The sequence below is a fragment of the Heptranchias perlo genome, chromosome 42, assembly GCF_035084215.1.
Source record: "Heptranchias perlo isolate sHepPer1 chromosome 42, sHepPer1.hap1, whole genome shotgun sequence".
NCBI lineage: Eukaryota > Metazoa > Chordata > Chondrichthyes > Hexanchiformes > Hexanchidae > Heptranchias > Heptranchias perlo.
Window position 1 is genome coordinate 10,226,350 of NC_090366.1, and position 22,922 is coordinate 10,249,271.

A 22,922-nucleotide genomic window follows, 5' to 3' on the forward strand; every position below is an offset into this window, starting at 1 on the left:
TGGTTGGCGTTTTCCCGTTCCCAGAAAGTGGATCCATTCTCACCCGGGAAGTGTTGGAACACGAGTCCAGAACAAGGGTCATTGTAGTCGTTCTGTTTGGCTGGCCTACTTGCAATTTATTCAATTGTAGTTAGTTGTCCACTGCCAAAACTTGCTTTTTCAACAGATATTTTCACGTGTCTAATTAACATGGATTCATCGACTTTTTACAATTAGGTGTATGAGGGCTAACACTTCAGATTTTACACATGATCTGACCAGTTTGAAATGATTAAGTGACTCCCCAGTTGGCTAAAGGCAGCAATGAGATGAACTTAGTCCTGAACTCGCTCCCTCGCTCACCTATTTGGCTCGCTCCTGTCGCTCCCTTTCTGAATGTGATATTTTAATCAGCAGGAAAGTACTGCCCCAAGAGGAACGGACGAGAGTGAGGAGTGGGGAGCAGGAGTCAGCCGTCTTGGAGAGACTGACCCATGTAAGTATTTTGAAAATTTCACATTGCAATAGACAATCGCAGCAGATTAAAGGGGTTTGCTACAGTAACCCGTCGAAGGACAGGAAAGTCATTTATCCTCATTGGATGATAAAAAACGTTCAGAGCTTTCCCAGGCTCAGAAAATGGATCCATTTGGGATCCATTCTCACCCAGGAAATGTTGGAACATGGGCCCAGATCAAAGGTCACCGTGGTTGGTGAATTTGACTGGCCGAATGGAATTCTGGGTTGTTCACATGGAACCATCTTCTCACTTGATTGTCTGACAAGGTCCCCTGCAAGTGGACATACTCCGCGCCATCCGAAAACTGTACCTTGATTGATAATTTGCATGTTCATCAACACTAGCAATGTTTCTTTTATTTGTTCTCAGGACATGGGTGACGCTGGCAAGGCTGCATTTATCACCCACTCCTAGTTGCCCTGAAAAGGTGATGTTGGGCCTTCTTCCTCATGGAGGTTGCTGACGAATGTTTGGTCCTGCCTGAGCAGGGGCCAGGTGTGGGGTAATAGCGGATCACGCTACCCCCGCCCAATAATAGGCCATATCCAATTTCCCCCCCCCCCCCCCCATAGTCTCAGGATAAGGGCTCGGCCATTTAGGACTGAGATGAGGAGGAATTTCTTCACTCAGAGGGTTGTGAATCTTCGGAATTCTCCACCCCAGAGGGCAGTGGATGCTCAGTCGTTGAGTATATTCAAGACTGAGATCGGTAGATTTTTGGACTCTAAGGGAATCAAGGGATATGGGGATCGGGCAGAGGACTGCAGCGGTTCAAGAAGGCGGCTCACCGCCACCTTCTCAAGGGCAATTAGGGATGGGCAATAAATGCCGGCCTCGCCAGCGACGCCCACATCCCATGAATGAGTAAAAAAAACTACTGTTGAGTGGCTTCCTGGAGCATTACTCGTAAACCATATAACATGGGACTGGAGTCACGTGTAGGCCAGACCGGGCAGTGGTGATGGTTTCCTGTTCATGAGAACAGAAGAGCATATGAAATTGGAGCAGGTGTAGGCCATTCGGCCCCTCGAGCCTGCTCCGCCATTCAATATGGTCATGGTTAATCTTCGACCTCAACTCCACTTTGCCGTTCTATCCCCACATCCCTTGATTCCCTTCGTGTCCAAATATCTATCGATCTTGGTCTGACTATACTCAATGGCTGAGCATCCACAGCCATCTGGGATAGAGAATTCTGAAGATTCACAACCCTCTAAGTGAAGAAATTCCTCCTCATCTCAGTCCAAAATGGCAGACCCCTTATCCTGAGACTATAGGGGAAAAAAGTTGGACATGGCCTATTATTGGGCGGGGGTAGCTTAATCCGCTATTACCCCATGCCAATGGCCCCTGCGCAGGCAGGACCAGACTTTCATCCGGCCTGAGGACTTACCTGCAATCTGCGTTGGAAATCTGCGTTGAACGAGGATTCCATGCAATTCACACTTTCCACCAGCAGGGGGAGCACCAATCTCTTAAAGGCAGACTGTCTGTTAGAAATCTCTTAAAGGTAGCTGGTACCTGTTATTTGCTGAATATAAAAGCCTGCTGTCCGCACGGAGTCTGAATGGAGATCAGACATCACACACGTAAAGCACAGATGCAGGTCCTAACCCTATCTTTACATCACTGATGAGTTATGCTAAGACATTGAATAAAGGTTGCGCACCACTAAATCCCACACCCTCCAATCTGCATGCCAGACCTCACCAATCTGCCGATCTGAGTTTGTACCAGGCCCGCGAGAGTCCGTCCGCCAAGGTTCTCTGCTGATGCACCAGAGGCCTTCGTTCAAGAGGTGGACAGAAAGAAGGGACATCCTATATATGGAGGGTGGGGGCAGGGGGGGTGGAGAGGCCCTCCAGACATATACCCAAGAGGCAGTGGGAGGCAGTCGGGGATGAAGTCAATGCCAGGGGCACAGCATCATGAACATGGATGCAGTGCAGGAAGAAGTTCAATGCTTTGACATGAGTGGTCAAGGTGAGTGAGGTCAACTGTCAAGGGGCATCTCCTAACAACTGCACCATTAGCCGCATCCACTGCTCCACACACTACACCCAACACCCACCTACCAACAAACTCTTTCCATCAGTACTCAACTCTTCCAATCAGATGCTTCCTCTCACCCTCACACATTACCACTGTTGCAATCCGCCCATCCACAACTCACAGGCCACACACACTGGCAGCTATTCGACCACGACAGGCACATCACCCAGACACACATTCTGCTTTCTGCAGGAGAATGTAGAGCATATCAGGAGGCAGCAAGTTGCAGTGGCATTCAGCCCCTCGAGCCTGTTCCACCATTTAATGAGATCATGGTGGACCTGTGACCTAACTCCATATACCCGACTTTGCCCCATATCTCTCAATACCCTTGGTTCACAGAAATCTATCAATCTCAGATTTAACATTCACAATTGAGCTAGCATCAACTGCCGTCTGCAGAAGAGCTTTGCAATCTTCTCCCACCCTTTGCAGGGAGAAGTATTTCCTAACCTCACTCCTGCACGTCCTGGCTCTAAATGTGAGTCTATGTCCCCTAGTCCTAGTATTCAAGTATAGGAGACCTCCAAAAACAGTTACAAACGTCTCGGCAGCCAGAAGCAATAATCCAGCCACTAACCTGTAAACCCTGCATGGTCCCTTTAAATAGCGCCGGTGGGGGGTCCTCCAGGCACTCTAAGACACGTTCAGATGGTCGGGGTTAAGACTGTGCATTGAGTTGAGCGTTAAGTCCCAAAATGGTGTGTATCACTTTAAATCCCCATTGCACACCGATTGTATCCATTTTCTCCTAACTTTACATGCTTCTGGCGTTCGTTATCTGCGCCTGCGCTAACTCCTATACCAAGATGGCGTCCGGCGCACATCACGCTGGAAACGTGCGTGCACAGCCAAGATGCCACCTTGGCACTTCAGGAGGCCGTGTAGCGCCGAAACAAATGGCCCGACACGGCCCAATTTGGCACCCTATGTCCCCTAGTTCTAGACTCTCCAGCCAGGAGAAACATCTGCTCAGCATCTGTTAGAATCTTATATGTTTCAATGAGATCACCTCTCATTCATCGAAACTCCAGAGAATATAGGCTCATTCTACTCAATCTTTCCTCATAGGACAACCCTCTCATAGGAACATAGGAACAGGGGTAGGCCATTCAGCCCCTCGAGCCCGCTCCACCATTTGATAAGATCATGGCTTATCTGTGATCTAACTCCATATACCTGCCTTTGGCCCATATCCCTTCATACCTTTGGTTGCCAAAAAGCCATCTATCTCAGATTTAAAATTAGCAATTGAGCTAGTATCAATTGCCGTTTGCAGAAGAGAGTTCCAAACTTCTACCACCCTTTGTGTGTAGAAGTGTTTTCTAATCTCACTCCTGAAAGCTCTCGCTCTAATTTTTAGACTGTGCCCCCTACTCCTAGAACCCCCAACCAGCGGAAATAGTTTCTCTCTATCCACCCTATCCGTTCCCCTTAATATCTTATAAACTTCGATCAGATCACCCCTTAACCTTCGAAACTCTAGAGAATACAACCCCAATTTGTGTAATCTCTCCTCGTAACTTAACCCTTGAAGTCCGGGTATCATTCCAGTAAACCTACGCTGCACTCCCTCCAAGGCCAATATGTCCTTCCGAAGGTGCAGTGCCCAGAACTGCTCACAGTACTCCAGGTGCGGTCTAACCAGGGTTTTGTATAGCTGCAGCATAACTTCTGCCCCCTTGTACTCCAGTCCTCCAGATATAAAGGCCAGCATTCCATTAGCCTTATTGATTATTTTCTGCACCTGTTCATGACACTTCAATGATCTATGTACCTGAACCCCTAAGTCCCTTTGGACATCCACTGTTTTTAACTTTTTACCATTTAGAAAGTACCCTGTTCTATCCTTTTTTTGGTCCAAAGTGGATGACCTCACATTTGCCTACATTGAATTCCATTTGCCACAGTTTTGCCCATTCACCTAATCTATCAATATCCCTTTGTAATTTTATGTTTTCACCTACACTGCTTACAATGCCACCAATCTTTGTGTCATCGGCAAACTTAGATATGAGACTTTCTATGCCTTCATCTAAGTCGTTAATAAATATTGTGAATAATTGAGGCCCCAAGACCGATCCCTGCGGGACTCCACTATTCCACTCTCATCCCAGGAATAAATCTAGTGGACCTTTGTTGTACCGCCTCTAAGGCAAGTATATCCTTCCTTAGGTAAGGAGACCAAAATTGTACACAGTACCCCAGATGTGGTCTCAACAAAGCCCTGTACAACTGCAGCAAGACTTCCTTACTTTTGTATTCCAATCCCCTTGCAATAAGGCCAACATACCATTTGCCTTCCTTAGTCCTTGCTGTACTTGCATGTTAACTTTCTGTGTTTCATGTACAAGGACACCCAAATCTCTCTAAACACCAACATTTAATAGTTTCTCACCATTCAAACAATTTTCTGTTTTTCTATTTTTCCTACCAAAGTGAATAACCTCACATTTCCCCACATTATACTCCATCTGCCACCGTCTTGCCCACTCACTTAGCCCTTGATTGACTTGTTGTGTCCTCCTCACAGCTTACTTTCCCACTTAGCTTTGTATCATCAGCAAACTTGGATACATTACACTTGGTCCCTTCATCAAAGTCATTAATATAGATTGTAAAGAGCTGAGGCCCAAGCACTGATTCTTGCGGCACCCCACTAGTTACAACCTGCCAACCAGAAAATGACCCGTTTATTCCTGCTCTCTGTTTTCTGTTGTTAACCAACTATTAATCCATGCTAAAATATTACCCTCAATCCCATGAGCCCTAATCATGCATAACAACCTCTGATGTGGCACTTTATCGAATGCCTTTTGAAAATCTAAATACGTTACGTCCAGTGGTTCCCCCTTATCTACCCTGCTCGTTACTCCCTCAAAAAAAACTCTAAATGGTTTTGTCAAACACGATTTCCCTTTCATAAAACAGTGTTGACTCTGCCCAATCATATTATCATTTTCTAAGTGTCCTGATGTACATTAGTGAATCAGAAGATTTTTGATGACAATCCGACAGCTTTCATGGTCATTTTTCTGATGCCTGCCCATAATTTCCCAGATCTTATTTAATTCAATTTCTTAACTTGCCATCATACGATTTGAGCCCATGGCGTCTGGGTACGTCGTCTACCACAATATCAACGACAGTAATGTTCCCTAGCTGTGCAGCAATGAACTAAGAAATCAGATTTTTACATTAAATAGGTTTGTAGTTAACCCTCTCTTAACTCGTCTATGTAATCAGAGATAAGAACAACCAAGGCTGTAAACTTTTCTAAGAATTGTTTTTATTAACATTAAAACTCAACAGTTTTACAAATGAAGATTCATGCAATCATTAAGTCAGTAGTACAACTCCCTTCTTTCACATTAGCATGGCTGCTCTTATACCATTCTCGCATACAAAGGAAAGCTTTTCAGTAACTTTCCCCTCTCACTTGCCCACGGTTACGCAGACTGATGATATGGAAATGGCAGCTGGTGTTCTAACGATTTCCCACAGTCTCTCAAGGCCTCCTTATCCATAGCCTTCCACACAGTCTGAATAACATTTTCCGAATGTGGCCAACCTTCCCAGCATGCCGCCATGAACAGTCAGTTTAACAGTTCCTTTGTTGAATTAATACTTTTAGCCAAACTCGGCTCCTCCAGCAGGCAAATAATGCAGGATTTCTAGCCCATCCTTTCAGTCTCCTTAAACCTGGTATTGAGAAGTCCAAAATCCTCCAGGTTAAAATCGCTTTCAAAATTGTAGGTGAAAGAATTCATCAAATGTTCATTCCTCGCCGTGAGGAGCAGTAGGATTTACACAAGAGGCTATGAAATTAAACAAAATGTCCAACCAAGAGTGTAGGATTTGCTTGAAGTATTAGCTAATTTAACACCTTTTCTTGCGTTTTAAGTAGAGATAAACGAAAATCGGCAAGCATGAGAACCAGGAAGTAAGTTATCTTCATTCTATTCCTTCGCATGCTGAATGATCAACATTTTGTGAAGGCTATTTTTTGTTTCACCGTCTAGTTCATTCTCATTTTGCCCCTCCCTCTTTCCTTTAGGCGGAGAAATCCATGTCTCCAATGTTTAAGGGTCTCGGATGAAAGGCCTAAGGAGGAAGATGATTAGAAGGAAACACATCTCATTCTGTTTGCACCCTGATTGTTACTCTGACACTTAACCTTCCTCTAAAGTCCCTGTGGATTTCCCCCATCAATTTCGTAGGGCGGTTTGCATCTTGTTTGGAGACAATGCTCGTTCGTTTTCCTAAATGCACTCCAGTGCAGTACTGAGGGCGTGCTGCACTGTCGGAAGTGCTGTCTGCTGGCTTTGGGATGAGACGCCAAACCGAGGCCCCGTCTGCTCTCTCAGGTGGAGGTAAAAGATCCCACGGCCGCTATTTCGAAGAAGAGCAGGGGAGTTCTCCCCGGTGCCCTGGGCCCTCGACCAACATCACTACAACAGATTGTCTGGTCATTATCACATTGCTGTTTGTGGGAGCAATAGTGACTACACTTCAAATGCACACCATGGGCTGTAAATTGTTTGAGGACATTCAGAGGCATTATCGAAATGCGAGTCTTTCTTTTTTCTATGAATCGCTTTCAAGGTTCCTGTGTGTTTCCTGCTCTCCTGTCAAACACTGTGTGGTTTTACAATTGTGGGCTGTTTTGCCAAGTAAATTAAGGAATTCTGGAAGGAACAGACAAATGTAAACATACAAAATATATGATGGAAATTGTCTCATGTGCGTTTGCAAATGTTCACTGACCTGGATTCTATTATTATTATTTTCTGTATTTATTTCAAATTCCCAGCATTTGCAGTTTTTACATAAATAATGTTGCATTATTAGTTTCTCTTTACAATTCATTTATATTTCAATAAAACACCTATCTAGTTGATGGACAGTTCATTCTTCCTGCGGTCTCGTCCGGGCTATGTTTGCTTGGTAACGCTGTGTTTGAGCCTGCCTATAAATCTCTGAGTACATGTGATTATTTCCAGATGTTTGTATCTGCCTGTGCATCTATGTGTGTACCAGTGAGTCTGTCTCTGTCTGGGAGACCGTTCATCTTTCTATGCGTGCTTGTCTGGGAGAGAATGCGTGTATGCGAGTCTGTGCGGGTATCTGTGCGTTTGTGAGCCTGTATATGTATGTCTGTCTCCCTGGGTGAATTTATACATACCTCGTTTTTTGCCTCTGGTCCTCTCCTCAAAATGCTGACTGGTGTAGCTTCAACGCACCGATGTTTCTCTACCGACTCTGCTCAGTGACCGTTCTCTACTTGTGTGGATGAAATTTCCATCCATTCACTGGGACCCATCAACGCACACTTTGAGTTGAAATTAGTCCGGGCGGTAATCGTATCGACCGCCTGTTATAATTCCCGCCCAGTCCAATTTTCCTCAATAGAAGTGAATATCAAATAGGGCCTATAACAAGCGGCCATGTAATAACACCCGTTTCGGGCCACTATCTTAGACGAATTTCTAGCCCAATAGATCACGTTATTATCTCGGTTTTAATAGTTGCAAAACCAATTAAAATATAACAGATTACATGATACTAAACTGGAAATGGAATGCTATCAATTACGGCATAATTGTGGATAATGTTGGAGTTGTAATCTAGTTTGTGGCATTTCTTAAATGCTCTGTTTATAATATTGATCAAATCACATTAACAGGGAATGGCAATGCTGGTTTACAAAGAAAAAAAGTTTTTGTAGTTAACAATAAACAGTGATTTATTTTTAAGTGAATTTCTAATCTGTGTTAGTTATTGCGGCTGTATATTCCACCTTGGTTTCAGCCCTTTAATGCTGCTGGTTCCAAGCAGCCTGTCCCTATACAGTGCGAAGGATATGGTGCAGCTCCAATTATATTGTGACAGCTTATCTACCTCATTCATGGTATCACTCAAATACATTTTCGGTGTTGGCAAGAGGTGTCATTACTGGCAGAGAGGCGAGTGCTCCAAAGATCGATCTTGTTGATTGGGGCTATGTATTGGTGAATTTTGGGATCAACTGAGACTGAGCACAGATCACTTCACCAGTCAGTGTTAAACCAAACTGGGCCTTGGAACTGAGCACAGATCACCTCACCAGTCAGTGCTAAACCAAATTCGGATCTGGGACTGAACATGTATATGAGAAGCGCCTGCCAATCTATAATCTTCCTTAACCTACAGCAATTAACCTCTGATTGACTTCAGGATTTGGCTCCTTACTGCAATTATACTTGTGGCTTTCATTGGACAACTCCTGTAACCTTCTCAAGGGCAATTAGGGATGGGCAATAAATGCCGGCCTCGCCAGCGACACCCACATCCCATGAACGAATAAAAAAAAATCTTGAACTTCATATTAGCAGTGTAATAATACACCGGGGTAAATTATCAACTTAACCTCCCCCCGGTACAAAAATTGAGTTGTGGATCGGCTGCCCGTTATAGAAACCGTCGATTTTCATTTGTAGTAAAATTAATGGAAATTAAAATGGGGTGGTTTTGCAATGAGTGGTGAATCAGTAATGCCTGTTTCCATCCCTGGGGGGCAAGTGAAAAATCTAAGTCAATGTGTTTTCATGGCCTGTTTAGAATTCCTACACTATTCTGACACTGGCATTTCAAGACTAGTTTATCACTTGTACGCGATTATCAGAGTGAAAATTCAACCCAATAATATGCAATATGAGATTGGATAGGCTGGGGTTGTTTTCCTTGGAGCAGAGGAGGCTGAGGGGAGACTTGATTTAGGTGTACAAAATTATGAGGGGCCTAGATAGAGTAGACAGGAAGTACCTGTTTCCCCTCGCGGAGAGTTCAAGAACTAGCTGATTGGCGGAAGGATTAGAGGGGACACGAGGAAAAACTTTTTTACCCAGAGGGTGGTGGGTGTATGGAATTCGCTGCCCAAATTGGTGGTAGAGGCAGGGACCCTCAACTCTTTTAAAAAGTACCTGGACCTGCATCTATAGTGCTGTAAGCTGCAGGGCTACGGACCGGGTGCTGGAAGGTGGGATTAGAATGGGTTGTTCTTCGAGCCGGCGCAGACACGATGGGCCGAATGGCCCCCTTCCGTGCTGTATCTTTTCTATGGTTCTATGGTTCCAAGGTAATGGAATCTAGTCTCATTAATGGCTATAAGGGTTTGACATGAAGAGTTTGAGCAGAGCGCAGATCAAAATGGCTCATCTTTAATTCAGCATCGTCACACAGTGCCATTTCAAAACCAGTTCGATATTTCATTGAGAGATAATTTCAAAGCTGACGATTTTCCATTGTTTATCATGCAAACAAAACCCAAAAAGAAGAACTCCATCTGAACAAAACCATGAGCTCATCGATTCTAATTTTGACTATAATGTTCCAACAGAAAACCTCGGACAGCTGCACATTGGAAATGCAGAACTAATGTTAGAACAGTGTAAAAATGTATAGGTTACCATTAATAGTCTTAATGCATGAAAGTACTAGATATTATGGTAGAGGGGCACTGGCACTTTAAAGTGAGCTTGAGAATGTCGACCTCACCCTAACTACACCAGTTGAAAACTAACCCAATAATATGTAATGGAATCTAGTCTCGTTGATGGCCGTAAGGATTTAATATGAAGACTTTGAGCAGTGCCATGCAGATAGGGAGCTCATATCAAAATGGGCCCTCTTTAATTCAGCATTAAAGTGACAGCAATTCGTAGAGAGGCCACAAAGGGGTGAACACTTCAAACCTCAAGCTAGTGCATGAAATGGGATTGTTGTAAGAGTAACTGAGACTAAGAGAGGCGCTGGGTGCGGTGCGAGCTGGCACCATTAATAACTGATACCTGAAGAGTATCTCCAATTTGTATTTTCAGTGAACTGAAAACAGTTCAAATTCAGCCCACATCTTAGCCAAGGGTATTCATTAATGGATCTATTCTAGGAGTATGGATTCATAGATTCATAGAAATTTAAGGCAGAGAAGGAGGCCATTTGGCCCATCATGTCTGTGTTGGCTGAAAAAGAGCTATTCATCCGAATCCCACTTTCCAGCTCTTGGTCTGTAGCCTTGTAGATTATGGCACTTCATGTGCATATCCAAGCACCTTTTAAATGAGTTGAGGGTTTCTGCCTCTACCACCCTTTCAGGCAGTGAGTTCCAGACCCCCACCACCCTCTGGCTGAAAAATTATTTCCTCAGCTCCCCTCTAATCCTAGCAATTACTTTAAATCTATGCCCCCTGGTTATTGACCTCTCTGCTAAGGGAAATAGGTCCTTCCTATCCACTCTACTTAGGCCTCTCATAATTTTATATCCCTCCATTAAATCTCCCCTCAGCCTCCTCTGTTCCAAAGAAAACAACCCCAGCCTATCCGATCTTTCCTCATAGCTAAAATTCTCCAGTCCTGGCAACATCCTCTCAAATCTCCTCTGTACCCTTGTGGAAATGCATAAAGAGATACCTGACCAAATTAACTTTCTAATACCCTTAAACCATAAAAAAGAAGAAATGCATGATGGATATTTGACCATATTAACTCTTTGGCTCCCATAATGGGGTAGCTACAGCACACACACACACAGAAAGGCACAATTGTGTAATTACGTTTAAGCCTTGGTATGTTGATAATTAAGTTAGCTGAGCAGGTGCTTAGTACTGTCTGCCCCCACCCCCCCCCCGAGCGGATAAGGGTATTGCTGACTATAAAATATAATGAGAATACAGTTTCTTCAAAGGTCATGTGGCCTCGAGACTGACTTCAGTCCTACTGATAACCAGCTCAGGAATGTAGGGAGGATAGTGTGCTCAGGCCTACGAGGCCTACGTGCCAATATAGGAATGAGCTATGGACGTCCAGAGGGGGCAGGCTCACTACTTGATTGACCAACTACCTGAACCAATAAAGAATGTACATGTACGCCCATATTCTACGACAGGTGGGCGTACACGATTAACTGTATAAACATGAAGCTGTCTCACTGACTCGAAGAAGCTGTGCCTTCAACGTTTGCTTGAGGGCGCTCTTCCCTTGTATACAAGTCAATTAAAGTAAAACTTTTCCCTTTGTGATACTGGTCTGAGTGTGTTAGTGCATTGGTATAGTGTTAAGTTTCGACACCCTCTCTAGTGCAATCACATCTCTCCTGTAATGTGGTGAGCAGAACTGTATGCAGTACTCTAGCTATGGCCTAACCAGTGTTTTATACAGTTCTAGCATGTTCTTATATTCTATACCTTGGCAAATAAAGGCTAGTATGCCGTATGCTTTCTTAACCACCTTATCTACCTGCCCTGCTACCTTCAGGGATTGTTTATAAGTATAGATCATAGACTGAAATTAAATGAAGATGTGTATTTAATTAATTGAATTTAAATTCCCCAGCTGTTGTAGCAGGATTATGAACTCATAGATTTTTAGTCCGGGGCTATTACCAGTCCAGTAACATAACCACTATGCTACCGTACCCAGTTGACATAATTCTATGGTTCTATGAGCTAGTCAAGTGGTTGCTGTGTTTTATGGCCGGAATATTGGTTGCCCAGAATTATTAAAAGACGCTGAGATGCTGAGTTTTGCAATTTGTATGTTGGTCATTTCACAACAAATGCCACAATTACAAATAAAGACGTGTGAAATCGAGAGCTCCAGAGAGAGGTGGGAGTTATTTGTTGCATATTTTCTAAAATAAGTTTCTGGAAACACTGACATATTTATCGTGCGTCCTTGTAAATGTGAAGAAAAGAAGGTTTTTCGCCTAGATATAAACCGCCCATGTGCACCCTGACTAATTCTCCTACTCCTGTTATAACACATGGCAGGGAAATCCCAGGCACACTTCTGTATTTCAAACATCCAGGATACATCTGCTCAACAGATGCTTTTGTTTGTGCAAGGGGAGTCTGTGCAGCATTTGCAGGTAGTGCCATCAGTCCACGGTCCCTAGAGGGTGAACTGCCACTGTCGAGTGCTTGTCCAGACTGGATAAAATCGGCCACCACAAACTCCTTGATAATCTTCCCACAATCTTCCCAGGCTAGCTCCGTGATATTGAACACCGAGAGCGAGTGGCGTCTCGTCTTTTCTTATCCTGAACTCCATTTCTGAATCTATCGGTGTAAACCTGAATTATGCCCACTCATGAAGTGCTTCGGATTTTCCTTCCTCGTTGTCCTGCCGTTTACAGAAGGTAAATCGTTTACTTTGTCTTTACAGAAGCCACCAGAGTTGGCGCAATGAGACTCTTTGCAATGGAGGTAAACTTGCATCAACAGTCAGGTTACAAGTGCTGGGTTGGTGGTTTCACCAATTGTTCGCTGGATCTGGGATTTGCATGGATGGAAACATGCTCTCCGACACCTATCCCCAAACAATACCTGGTCATTATCTCATTGCTGTTTGTGGGATCTTGCTGTGCGCAAATTGGCTGCTGCGTTTTCCTTTACTGCAATAGGGACTACACATCAATAGTGCTTCATTGTCTTTAAAGCGCTTTGGAACATCCTGAGGTCGTGAAAGGCCCCAGATTGTTCCTTCTTGCAAAAGGTTGGTGTTTTAAAGTAATTTGATTTCAAAGATGGAGTTGGTCCAATGCGCCATACAGACCAGGAAGGTCCAACCTTTCATCTCCGCCAAGTGTCGAGTTAGCCAATCACAGTCAGGGCTGATACGATTGGCCTCAATAATCCTTAGTTGAGAGGCGGGGAAGAAGAACTGGTCAGAGTTCTGCTTCTGAACTCCTGAATCCAGTGACTCCTCCTGGCAATGACGGCATTGGGTTAGACTTTTACTCCCTGCTTCCCTCCAGCAGTTGAATAGCCCACCAACATTTAATGTCCAGTCTCACACACAAAGAATGGCCATTTAAGCAACGTACCAGAAGACCACAGGGGGAAAATTGGATCGGGCCTGTTTTGGGGCGGGGGTAGCACGATCCGCTATTACCCCGCGCCCAATGGTCACTGCGCGGGCAGGATGAGATTTTCGTCAAGTCTGAGGACTTACCTGCAATCTGCGTTGGAAATCAGCGTGAATGAGGATTCCATGCAATTCGCACTTTCCACCAGCAGGGGAGCTCCAGTCTCTTAAAGGCAGGCTGTCTGTTAGAAATCTCTTAAAGGGAGCTGCTACCTGTTGCTTGCTGAATATAACAGCCTGCTGTCTGCAGGGAGTCTGAATAGAGATCAAACACTGCACACGTAAAGCACAGATGCAGGTCCCATCCCTATGTTTACATACTGATGAGTTATGTTAAAACATTGAATAAAGGTTGCACACCACTAAATCCCACATCCTCCAATCTGCATGCCAGACCTCGCCAAACTGCTGATCTGAGAGTCCGTGCACCAAGGTTCTCTGCTGATGCACCAGAGGTCTTGATGCAAGAGGTGGACAGAAGGAGGGACATCCTATACCCACGGAGGGGGTGGGGAGCAAGAGGCCCTCCAGACATATGCCCAAAAGGCAGTGGGAGGCAGTAGGGGATGAAGTCAATGCCAGGGGCACAGCATCATGAACATGGATGCAGTGCAGGAAGAAGTTCAATGCTTTGACATGAGTGGTCAAGTTGAGTGAGGTCAACTGTCAAGTGGCATCTCCTACCAATTGCACCACTAGCTGCATCCACTGCTCCACACACTACACCCAACACCCACCTACCAACAAACTCATTCCATCAGTACTCAACTCTTCCAATCAGATGCATCCTCTGACCCTCACACATTACCACTATTGCAAACCACCGACCCACAACTCACAGGCCACACACACTGGCAGCTATTCAACCATGACAGGCACATCACTCAGGCACACGCCCCGCTTTCTTGCAGGAGAAGGTGGCGCATATCAGTAGGCAGCAAGTGGCAGTGGCATTCAGCCCCTCGAGCCTGTTCTGCCATTCAATGAGATCATGGTGGACCTGTGACCTAATTCCATATACCCGCCTTAGCCCCATATCCCTTAATACCCTTGGTTCACAGAAATCTATCAATCTCAGATTTAGAATTCAGAATTGAGTTACCATCAGCTGCCGTTTGCAGAAGAGCTTTGCAAACTTCTCACACCCTTTGCGTGTAGAAGCATTTCCTAACTTCACTCCTGTACGTCCTGGCTCTAAATGTTAGGTTATGTCCGTAGTCCAAGTATTCAAGTATAGGAGACCTCCAAAAACAGTTACAAATGTCTCGGCAGCCAGAAGCAACAATCCAGCCACTAACCTGTAAATCCTGCATGGTCCCTTTAAATAGCGCTGGTGGGGGGGGTCCTCCAGGCACTCTAAGACACGCTCAGATGGTCGGGGTTAAGACTGTACATTGAGTTGAGCGTTAAGTCCCAAAATGGTGTCTATCACTTTAAATCAGCGTTTCACACTGATTGAAGCCATTTTCTCCCTACTTTACATGATTCTAGCGTTCGTTATCTGCGCCTGCGCCAACTCCTATACCAAGATGGCGTCTGGTGCATGTCACGCTGGAAACATGCGTGCGCATCCAAGATGCCATCTTGGATGTCATAGAGGCCGTGTTGCGCTGAAATAACGGGCGCTACATTGTCCAATTTAGCACCCCACGGTCCGCCCATGCCACCAGCCCGTCTATATCCTCTTGAAGTCTATCACTATCCTCCTCACTGTTTACTACACTTCCAAGTTTTGTATCATCTGCAAATTTGAAAATTGTGCCCTGTACACCCAAGTCCAAGTCATTAATATATATCAAGAAAAGCAGTGGTCCCAGCACCGACCCCTGGGGAACACCACTGTACACCTCCCTCCAGTCAGAAGTTCAATCGTTCACCACTACTCCCTGTTTCTTGACCCTTAGTTAATTTTGTATCCATGTTGCCACTGCCTCTTTTATTCCATGGGCTTCACTTTTATTGAGAAACTTATTATGTAGCACTTTATCAAACACCTTTTGGAAGTCCATAAACACAACATCAAACACATTGCCCTCATCGACACTCTCTGTTGCCTCATTCAAAAAAGTCAACCAAGTTCGATAAACACGATTTGGCTTTAACAAATCCATGCTGGCTTTCCCTTATTAATCCACACTTGTCCAAGTGACTATTAATTTTGTTCGGGATTATTGTTTGTAAAAGCTTCCCCACCAGCGAGGTTAAGCTGACTGGCCTATAGTTGCTGGGTTTATCCTTACACCCTTTTTTGGACAAGGGTGTAACATTTGCAATTCTCCAGTCCTCTGGCACCACTCCCATATCTACAGATGTTTGGAAGATTATGGCCAGTACCTCCGCAATTTCCACCCTTACTTCCCTCAGCAACCTGGGATGCATCCCATCCAGACCGGGTGACTTATCTATTTTAAGTACAGCCAGCCTTTGGACTTTCTCCTCTTTATCAACTTTTATCCTATACAGTATCTCAACTACCTCCTCCTTTACTGTGGCTTTGGCCGTATCTTCTTCCTTGGTAAAGACAGACGCAAAGTACTCATTTAGTACCTCTGCCATGCCCTCTGTCTCCATGCGTATATCTCTTTTTTGGTCCCTAATTGGCCCCACCCCTTCGCTTACTATCTGTGGTAATGTGCATTTACTGGCTAATTTAATGAATATTGAATAGACATGCAACATATATTTACATTAATGTAAGTTAAATGGAAATTTTAATGGACATCCACTTACTTTTTGGTGGAGAGAATGGTTTTTAAAACACGTATAAAATAGGTTGTGCGATGGACAGTTAAATGGATATTGGGAATGGTATTTAATTGGTATTTGAATGGATCGTTAAAGGGAATTTTAACTGCTATTGAAATGTAGTGAGCGGTTCTTTCGTAGTTTAATGGATATATTAATAAATATTTAAGCAGTATTAGAATGGATATTGGATAAACACTTAAAGAGTGTGTAATTTTTTTTTCTCAGTTCTTTGCGGCATTCCATGGTCCGTGGTGATGCCGCAATTTCTGTCGACTGTGACCGGCTCGTGTGCAATGATTCCTTGTACGGTCAAACATCCAGTTTACGACAGAAGCCCAATAGCGATGTGGTTAATGGAGGATCCTCATCTAAGTATCTCTGAGTTCTCTATTCTCTACAATTCGGGAGATCCAGTTGGGAGCCACTCTAACTACAGTGGGAGAGTTGAATTTATGGGCAACCTCAGTAATAAACAATGTTCCTTACTGATAAAGGATATCAGAAAGAGTGACGAGGGTGTACATTACTTCAGGGTAAACGTGTCGTTTCCTTGGTTTAATGATACATCTCAGATCTCCGAGTCTAAGATTTCTCTTTCTGTTTTAGGTAAGTTTCTTTCCCATTTATTCATGTTTTTATTATTCTAGCTCTTCAGTGTGAATGCCTCGAGCATGCAAATGAGGTGATGTCCCTCCTTAACTCAAAGGGTAATAGAAACATAGGGTGTAGATGAAAGACGAGATGATTATTATCCAATTCTCTGATATATTGTGACTCAAATACCCACTTCCATCCTTAGGTTAGCTACATAAGAACATAAGAAATAGGAGCAGGAGTAGGCCATATGGCCCCTCGAGCCTGCTCTGCCGTTCAATCAGATCATGGCTGATCTTCAACCTCAACTCCACTTTCCCGCCTGATCCCCATATCCCTTGATTCCCCTAGAGTCTAAAAATCTATCCATCTCAGTCTTGAATATACTCAACGACTCAGCATCCACAGCCCTCTGGGATAGAGAATTTCAAAGCTTCACAGCCCTCTGAGTGAAGACATTCTTCCTCATCTCAGTCCTAAATGACCTAACCTTTATCCTGAGAATATGCCCCCTAGTTCTAGACCCTCCAGCCGGGGTAAACAGCCTCTCAACATCTACCCTTTCAAGCCCTCTCACAAATTCCATATGTTTCGATGAGATCACCTCTCATTCTTCTAAACTCCAGAGAATATAAGGCCATTCTACTCAATCTCTCCTCATAGGACAACCCTCTCATCCCAGGAATCAATCTAGCGAACCTTCATTGTACGGGTTATGAGGCAAATATATCCTTCCTTTGGTAAGGAGTCCAAAACTATACACAGTACTCCAGATGTGGTCTCACCAAAGCCCTGTACAATTGTAGCAAGACTTATTTACTCTTGTGCTCCAACCCCCTTGCAATAAAGGCCAACATACCATTTGCAAATACTGACTGCACAGTTCAGTTGGTCTGCACAACCACTGCTGTGGAACTGAACTCTGTAGACGAGAAGCTCCCAGTGCAATCGCTCCTCGATGCTGATTTCCATCGCAGTGATATATTTGGCCTGATTTGGGCCGAGGTGGTGGGAAAACAATCGAGGTTCGTGCTCTTACGAAAATACGAAATTGACGGGCAGGAAAAGACCATCTGGTCCATCAAGCCTGCCCCACATTAATGACAGATGGAGCATCATGTCGAGATATGCCCTCACCTCCAGCCATGGGAGAGGCAAACAACCAGATAAAGACCCAAGGCTAACAAGGGGAAAAAATACTCTGGAAAATTTCTCTCCAACCCCCTCAGGCAATCGAAACCAGTCCGGGAGATCACATGGACCGTGTGTTTTCTCTAAAGCCACTTACCTTTGATATGATACGGTGTCTGCTCCAGTCGAGAATTGGTCCAGCTCCCCCTTGAAGGCACGCAGAGAGTCAGCACTCACTGTATCAGCAGACAACGCATCCCAGAGGCAATGGTTGATCTCTGTTGAACCCTCCTAGAAAGCCCGGGAGAGTGTCCATGGTCTGAGCACAGCAGGGCCAAATAGACTGCAGGCACTCAGTGTATGGCACACCCTTTGCGTGATTATCCCACACCATAATTGCAAGGCCACCAACATTAAATATGGAACCAATGTCGACCAACATGTGGATCAGGCCTCCTTTCTCCCCCAGCCCATGTGCAATTTACAACCATTAACTTTGCCAAAAAATCTAATCTTCTGAGGGTGTTGAGGAACCAGAGGGAAACGTCCATCAAGATAAAACTTTGCAATTTGTCCCTGACCGCTGGAGCCAAACAGTGCAATTTGCCTTATTCAAACATCATACAATTACAGAATCATTGAATCATAGAATGATACAGCACAGAAGGAGGCCATTCGGCCTACCGTGCCTGTGCCGGCTCTTTGGTAGAGCTATCCAATTGGTCCCACTCCCCTGCTCTGTCCCCATGGCCCTGTAATTCACCGAGCCTTGTGCCATCTGCAAACTCTGTAACCGTATACCCAAGCCCAGGTCACCAACACATATCAAAAAGAGCAGTGGTTCCAATACTGACCCCTGGGGGGCACCAGTCTGGAAAACAACCGTTCACCACTGCTCTCCGCCCTCTGTCCCCGAGCCAATCTCTTATCCATGCTGCCATTGTCTCCCCAATCCCATGTGCTCCAACCTCGCCAAGAGATTTAGAGTTCCATGTAACCCTAGACTTGGCGCTGAATCGTTTCTGGGATTAGTAGATGCTCTACACTTGCCTATAAAATATACAATTATATAAAAGTTACAACAAGGAATCAAAGCAGTCAGTATTGGTATTGATCCTCTACTTGGAAAGTGGATCTAATTCCACGTGCCTTCTCTCTTCCTCCCTTCCTTTCCCCCCATTCATTTAACCGGCTACCTAAGTAGACAAAAAATCTCTTATTTTCTGTTCCAAATTTAATCTATTCTCTCTATCTCCTTATTCTAGACCCCGAATCACTGGAAACAGTCTGGTTCTGTCTGCAATCTCTCATATAGTCACAGTTTCATACATTTCTGTCATATCTCTCCACAATATCCTCTGCACTATGGCGGACACAGATTTAAAATATTTGGCAAAAGAACCAGAGGGGGAGATGAGGAGAATTTTTTTTACGCAGCGAGTTGTTATGAGCTGGAATGCACTGCCTGAAAGCAGATTCAATAATAACTTTCAAAAGGGAATTGGATAAATACTTGAAGGTGGAAAATTGCAGGGCTATGGGGAAAGAGCAAGGGGAGTGGGACTAATTGGAAAGCTTTTCCAAAGAGCCGGCACAGGTGCGATGGGCCGAATGGCCTGCTCCTGTGTTGAATCATGATACTAGGGAAAGCTACCCCAATTTTGAAGTTTTCCTTCCTATTTGGCTTTGCTCGTAACAGTGATTCTGTGCTGCTCTCTCTCCTTTGCTTTAATATCTACCTTATAGCGTAGAGCCCAAGACTGCACCCAGTACTCCAACTGTGGTCCAACTAAGGTTTGCTTCAGGTTCGCCATTTCACGCGACTTTAATATTCTATACTTCTTGCTATAAAACCGAGTTTTCCATTAGCATGTAAATAGCCTTGTCCACTTGAAGTGCTGCTTTTAATGTCTTAATATCCAAATGCACAAATCCCTCCGCTTTTACGCAGCTTTGCACTATTAAACGTATAATATTTAATTTTTTAACCAAATTATACCACCTGTCATGAACTTTCAATTCCACTTGTTACTTTTTATTTTGCTCATCCAAACACCTTATCAATAATCCTTCCATTGGTCTTCAATATTATTTATTATGTCTCCTATTTTAGTGTCATCTTCAAATTTGGACGAAATTTCCTCTTGCTCTGTACCCAAATCATTGATGTTCGCCGTGAATTTAATCGGTCTCAGAACAGATAATCGGTGCCCATCTCCCACCACCCTGAGAAACCACTGTTAACTCCTACTCTCCGCGTCCTCCCTTCTAACCAAGTTTAATGCAGTGAGCTACACACTCTCTAATTTCATACTTCTTACTCTTCGCCAATGGTCCCTTGTCTCCTAATTTGTCCAAGCCTGTTGCAGTGATCAGTTGCTGTAAAACACTTCGGGGCTTACTTAGGAGGGTAAAAGGTGCTCTATGACTGCAATTTGCTTTTCATACCTACACATATCTTTAAAACCTTCAACCCGTTTTCAATTGGATCTCAATGGAAAGGGAAATTTGATTTATGTGTCAAAAATAAAACCGATTTCCACATTCTGATTTGTTTGTTGATTCTGATCCCTCGCCACCAGTATGATATTTCTGCTGAAGCCATCATGAGTTTTACATTAGAGGAACCTTCTGCTCTTCTCCAGTAAGGTACTACCATATCTATACTTTTCCAGTCTCTTTATAGCTTCAGCTTCACCTTTCTATGATGACAGGCGTTTTGCAGTGGTATCTAGGACATACCCGGTCTGTATCGCACTGGGAAGTGTTGTAACCAATAGGGTAGATTAGTTCTTCCTTATTTGTAAAGAGTTAATGTTGATTGTAAATGCTGCGTGTCTGACTGTTTGGCAGGATTGTAGGTCGAAGGTTCATTATGAGATGAATTCATATGATAAAATGAATGCTGGTTAACGAAATGATGCCAATATTAATTGGCGAGGCAGTTACTTATTTTATACAAGGGATAATTCACAATAGGTAACTTAATTTCAATACAGAGCACACAGACAGTATAATAGAATTAGATTATGCTTCTAATTCTTTCTCAGACTTTAGATCGAATCGCCACTCGACAAATTTAAGATTGAGATGTCCGGTCACACATGCGTTTCCTTCTCGTCTTACAGATAATCCAGATATCTCAGATTCAGGGGAAATGACTGATGGACAACCAGTCAGATTGACCTGTTCTATTACCTACAGTTGCCTAAATTGCAAACTCCAACTGAAGTGGATTGATTACAATGGTTCTTTTCCATTTTGGTGGAATCGCTAAGATAGAAAAGAGACTGTGAATGAACTTCTGAGTTCGTGGGCAGTTTCATCCACGTTTACCTGCACATCACGGGAAAACGGTGGGATGCAAATTTATAATCGATGGTGTGAGAACTAATGACCCACAATCTCTTACGCTGGAGGTTTTATGTAAGTAACTGCTCTAAACTTCATGGAACCAACTTATCGCAAACGACTTCAATGCTTCAAGGGGTAGAAAATCGTGTTGAGCGGTAGATTGGAACTCTATATCGGGTGGAGCTTATGACAGTGTCACCGTCCATTTTGTACTGTGCATTCACCACATGCAACTGCAATTGATACTAGCTCAATTGCTAAATTTAAATCTGAGATAGATAGCTTTTTGGCAACCAAAGGTATTAAGGGATATGGGCCAAAGGCAGGTATATGGAGTTAGATCACAGATCAGCCATGGTCTTATCAAATGGCGGAGCAGGCACGAGGGGCTGAATGGCCTACTCCTGTTCCTCTGTCTACCTGCTGTAGAAGCTTTAATGTGGAATGGGTTTAGGGCAGTGTGAATCCCGTTCAGTTTGGGTAAAGGATTGAGATCACAAAATTGCTTCGAACTATGCTCCAATGGGAACAAAATGCTTGTGGGTGAATCCAAATCTAAGGGTCATAAATATAAGATAGTCACTAATAAATCCAATAAAGAATTCACAAGAAACTTATTTACCCAGAGAGTGGTGAGAATGTGGAACTCACTACCACATGGAGTAGTTGAGGCGAATAGTGTAGATGCATTTAAGGGGAAGCTGGATAAACACATGAGGGAGAAAGGAATAGAAGGATATGGTGATAGGGTGAGATGGAGAGAGGGAGGAGGCTCGTGTGCAGCATAAGCACAAGCATGTACCAGTTGGGCCGAATGGCCTGTTTTTACACTGCAAATTTGACGTGATTATATGTAAATGTTCAAAGACGTATTTACGATGTGACTACGTACAGCGTTCACCGCAATTCCATTGGGACGCAAACGCCTTCGCAAATCACTCTGCAGAAATATATTGACCCCGAACATAAACGGTTCAGCTCAGATCAGGTTCAATTCCTTCCCTACTGTTTGTTACAGATTGACGCTGGGTATATCGAAGTTGAACTCTAAAAGTGTTTTCTTTTCTTGCGATGAAACCAACTGCGATTCACGTACGCTACTGGAAGTTTCTCGAATACTGGAAAATGTGAAGGATGTTTCCAGCGTGGGGACTCGTGAACATGGAACAATTAACATAACTGGAAGCGAATACCATGTACACCATTATGGGGGCAGGGTTTGATACAATACCCCTTCCCTCCAAACACTGCAGGAACTCTTGTGAGAATGAATATCTATCAGAGAATATTTAATAAATTCACTTCTGTTTGTTGGTATTTTTGAATTGCATTCACAAACTCTTTTCTAGTATTTTACCATTGGTCTCTCCTTTTCAAATACAGCACAGGATGAGACTTAATCATTGATGCCTTTGTTCTTTTTATTTAAAATATGAAATCAGCTAGTTTCTAAATAATCAATACACCGCTACACATTATAAATTCTGCTGGAATTCCCTATGGCTCAGATTGCAGCCTTCGTTTGCTGGCTCGCCTGTTCTGTCAGCCGTGGGCTCTTGCTTGTGAATTAGAAGGTTTGTTGCTTCCAGCCTCCCTCCAGAGACTTGGACACATCATCCGGGTTGATGCTTCAATGGACTAC

The 22,922-nt window shown here is 43.9% G+C and overlaps 2 protein-coding genes across 3 annotated transcripts in view; both read left to right on the plus strand.

Annotated features, from left to right (window-relative positions):
- Nucleotides 1-8,231, plus strand: part of LOC137306284 (hepatic and glial cell adhesion molecule-like) — a 32,473-nt gene extending 24,242 nt beyond the window's left edge. The window contains exons 6-8 of one of the 2 annotated variants that reach the window (XM_067975451.1): nucleotides 394-475; nucleotides 6,456-6,494; nucleotides 6,609-8,231. In XM_067975451.1, coding sequence (XP_067831552.1) covers nucleotides 394-475; nucleotides 6,456-6,458 — 85 coding nt within the window. In that variant the 3' untranslated portion in view covers nucleotides 6,459-6,494; nucleotides 6,609-8,231. The remainder of the gene's footprint in view (nucleotides 1-393; nucleotides 476-6,455; nucleotides 6,495-6,608) is intronic. The other variant, XM_067975452.1, reaches the window with a different exon arrangement.
- Nucleotides 8,232-12,529: 4,298 nt separating this feature from the next.
- On the plus strand, nucleotides 12,530-22,557 carry LOC137306285 (sialoadhesin-like). The gene is made up of 3 exons (XM_067975453.1): nucleotides 12,530-12,725; nucleotides 16,427-16,807; nucleotides 22,299-22,557. Exons 1-3 carry the CDS (start codon nucleotides 12,677-12,679, stop codon nucleotides 22,301-22,303), a joined length of 435 nt encoding a protein of 144 aa, XP_067831554.1. The 5' UTR covers nucleotides 12,530-12,676; the 3' UTR covers nucleotides 22,304-22,557.
- The last annotated feature ends 365 nt before the right edge of the window (nucleotides 22,558-22,922 follow it).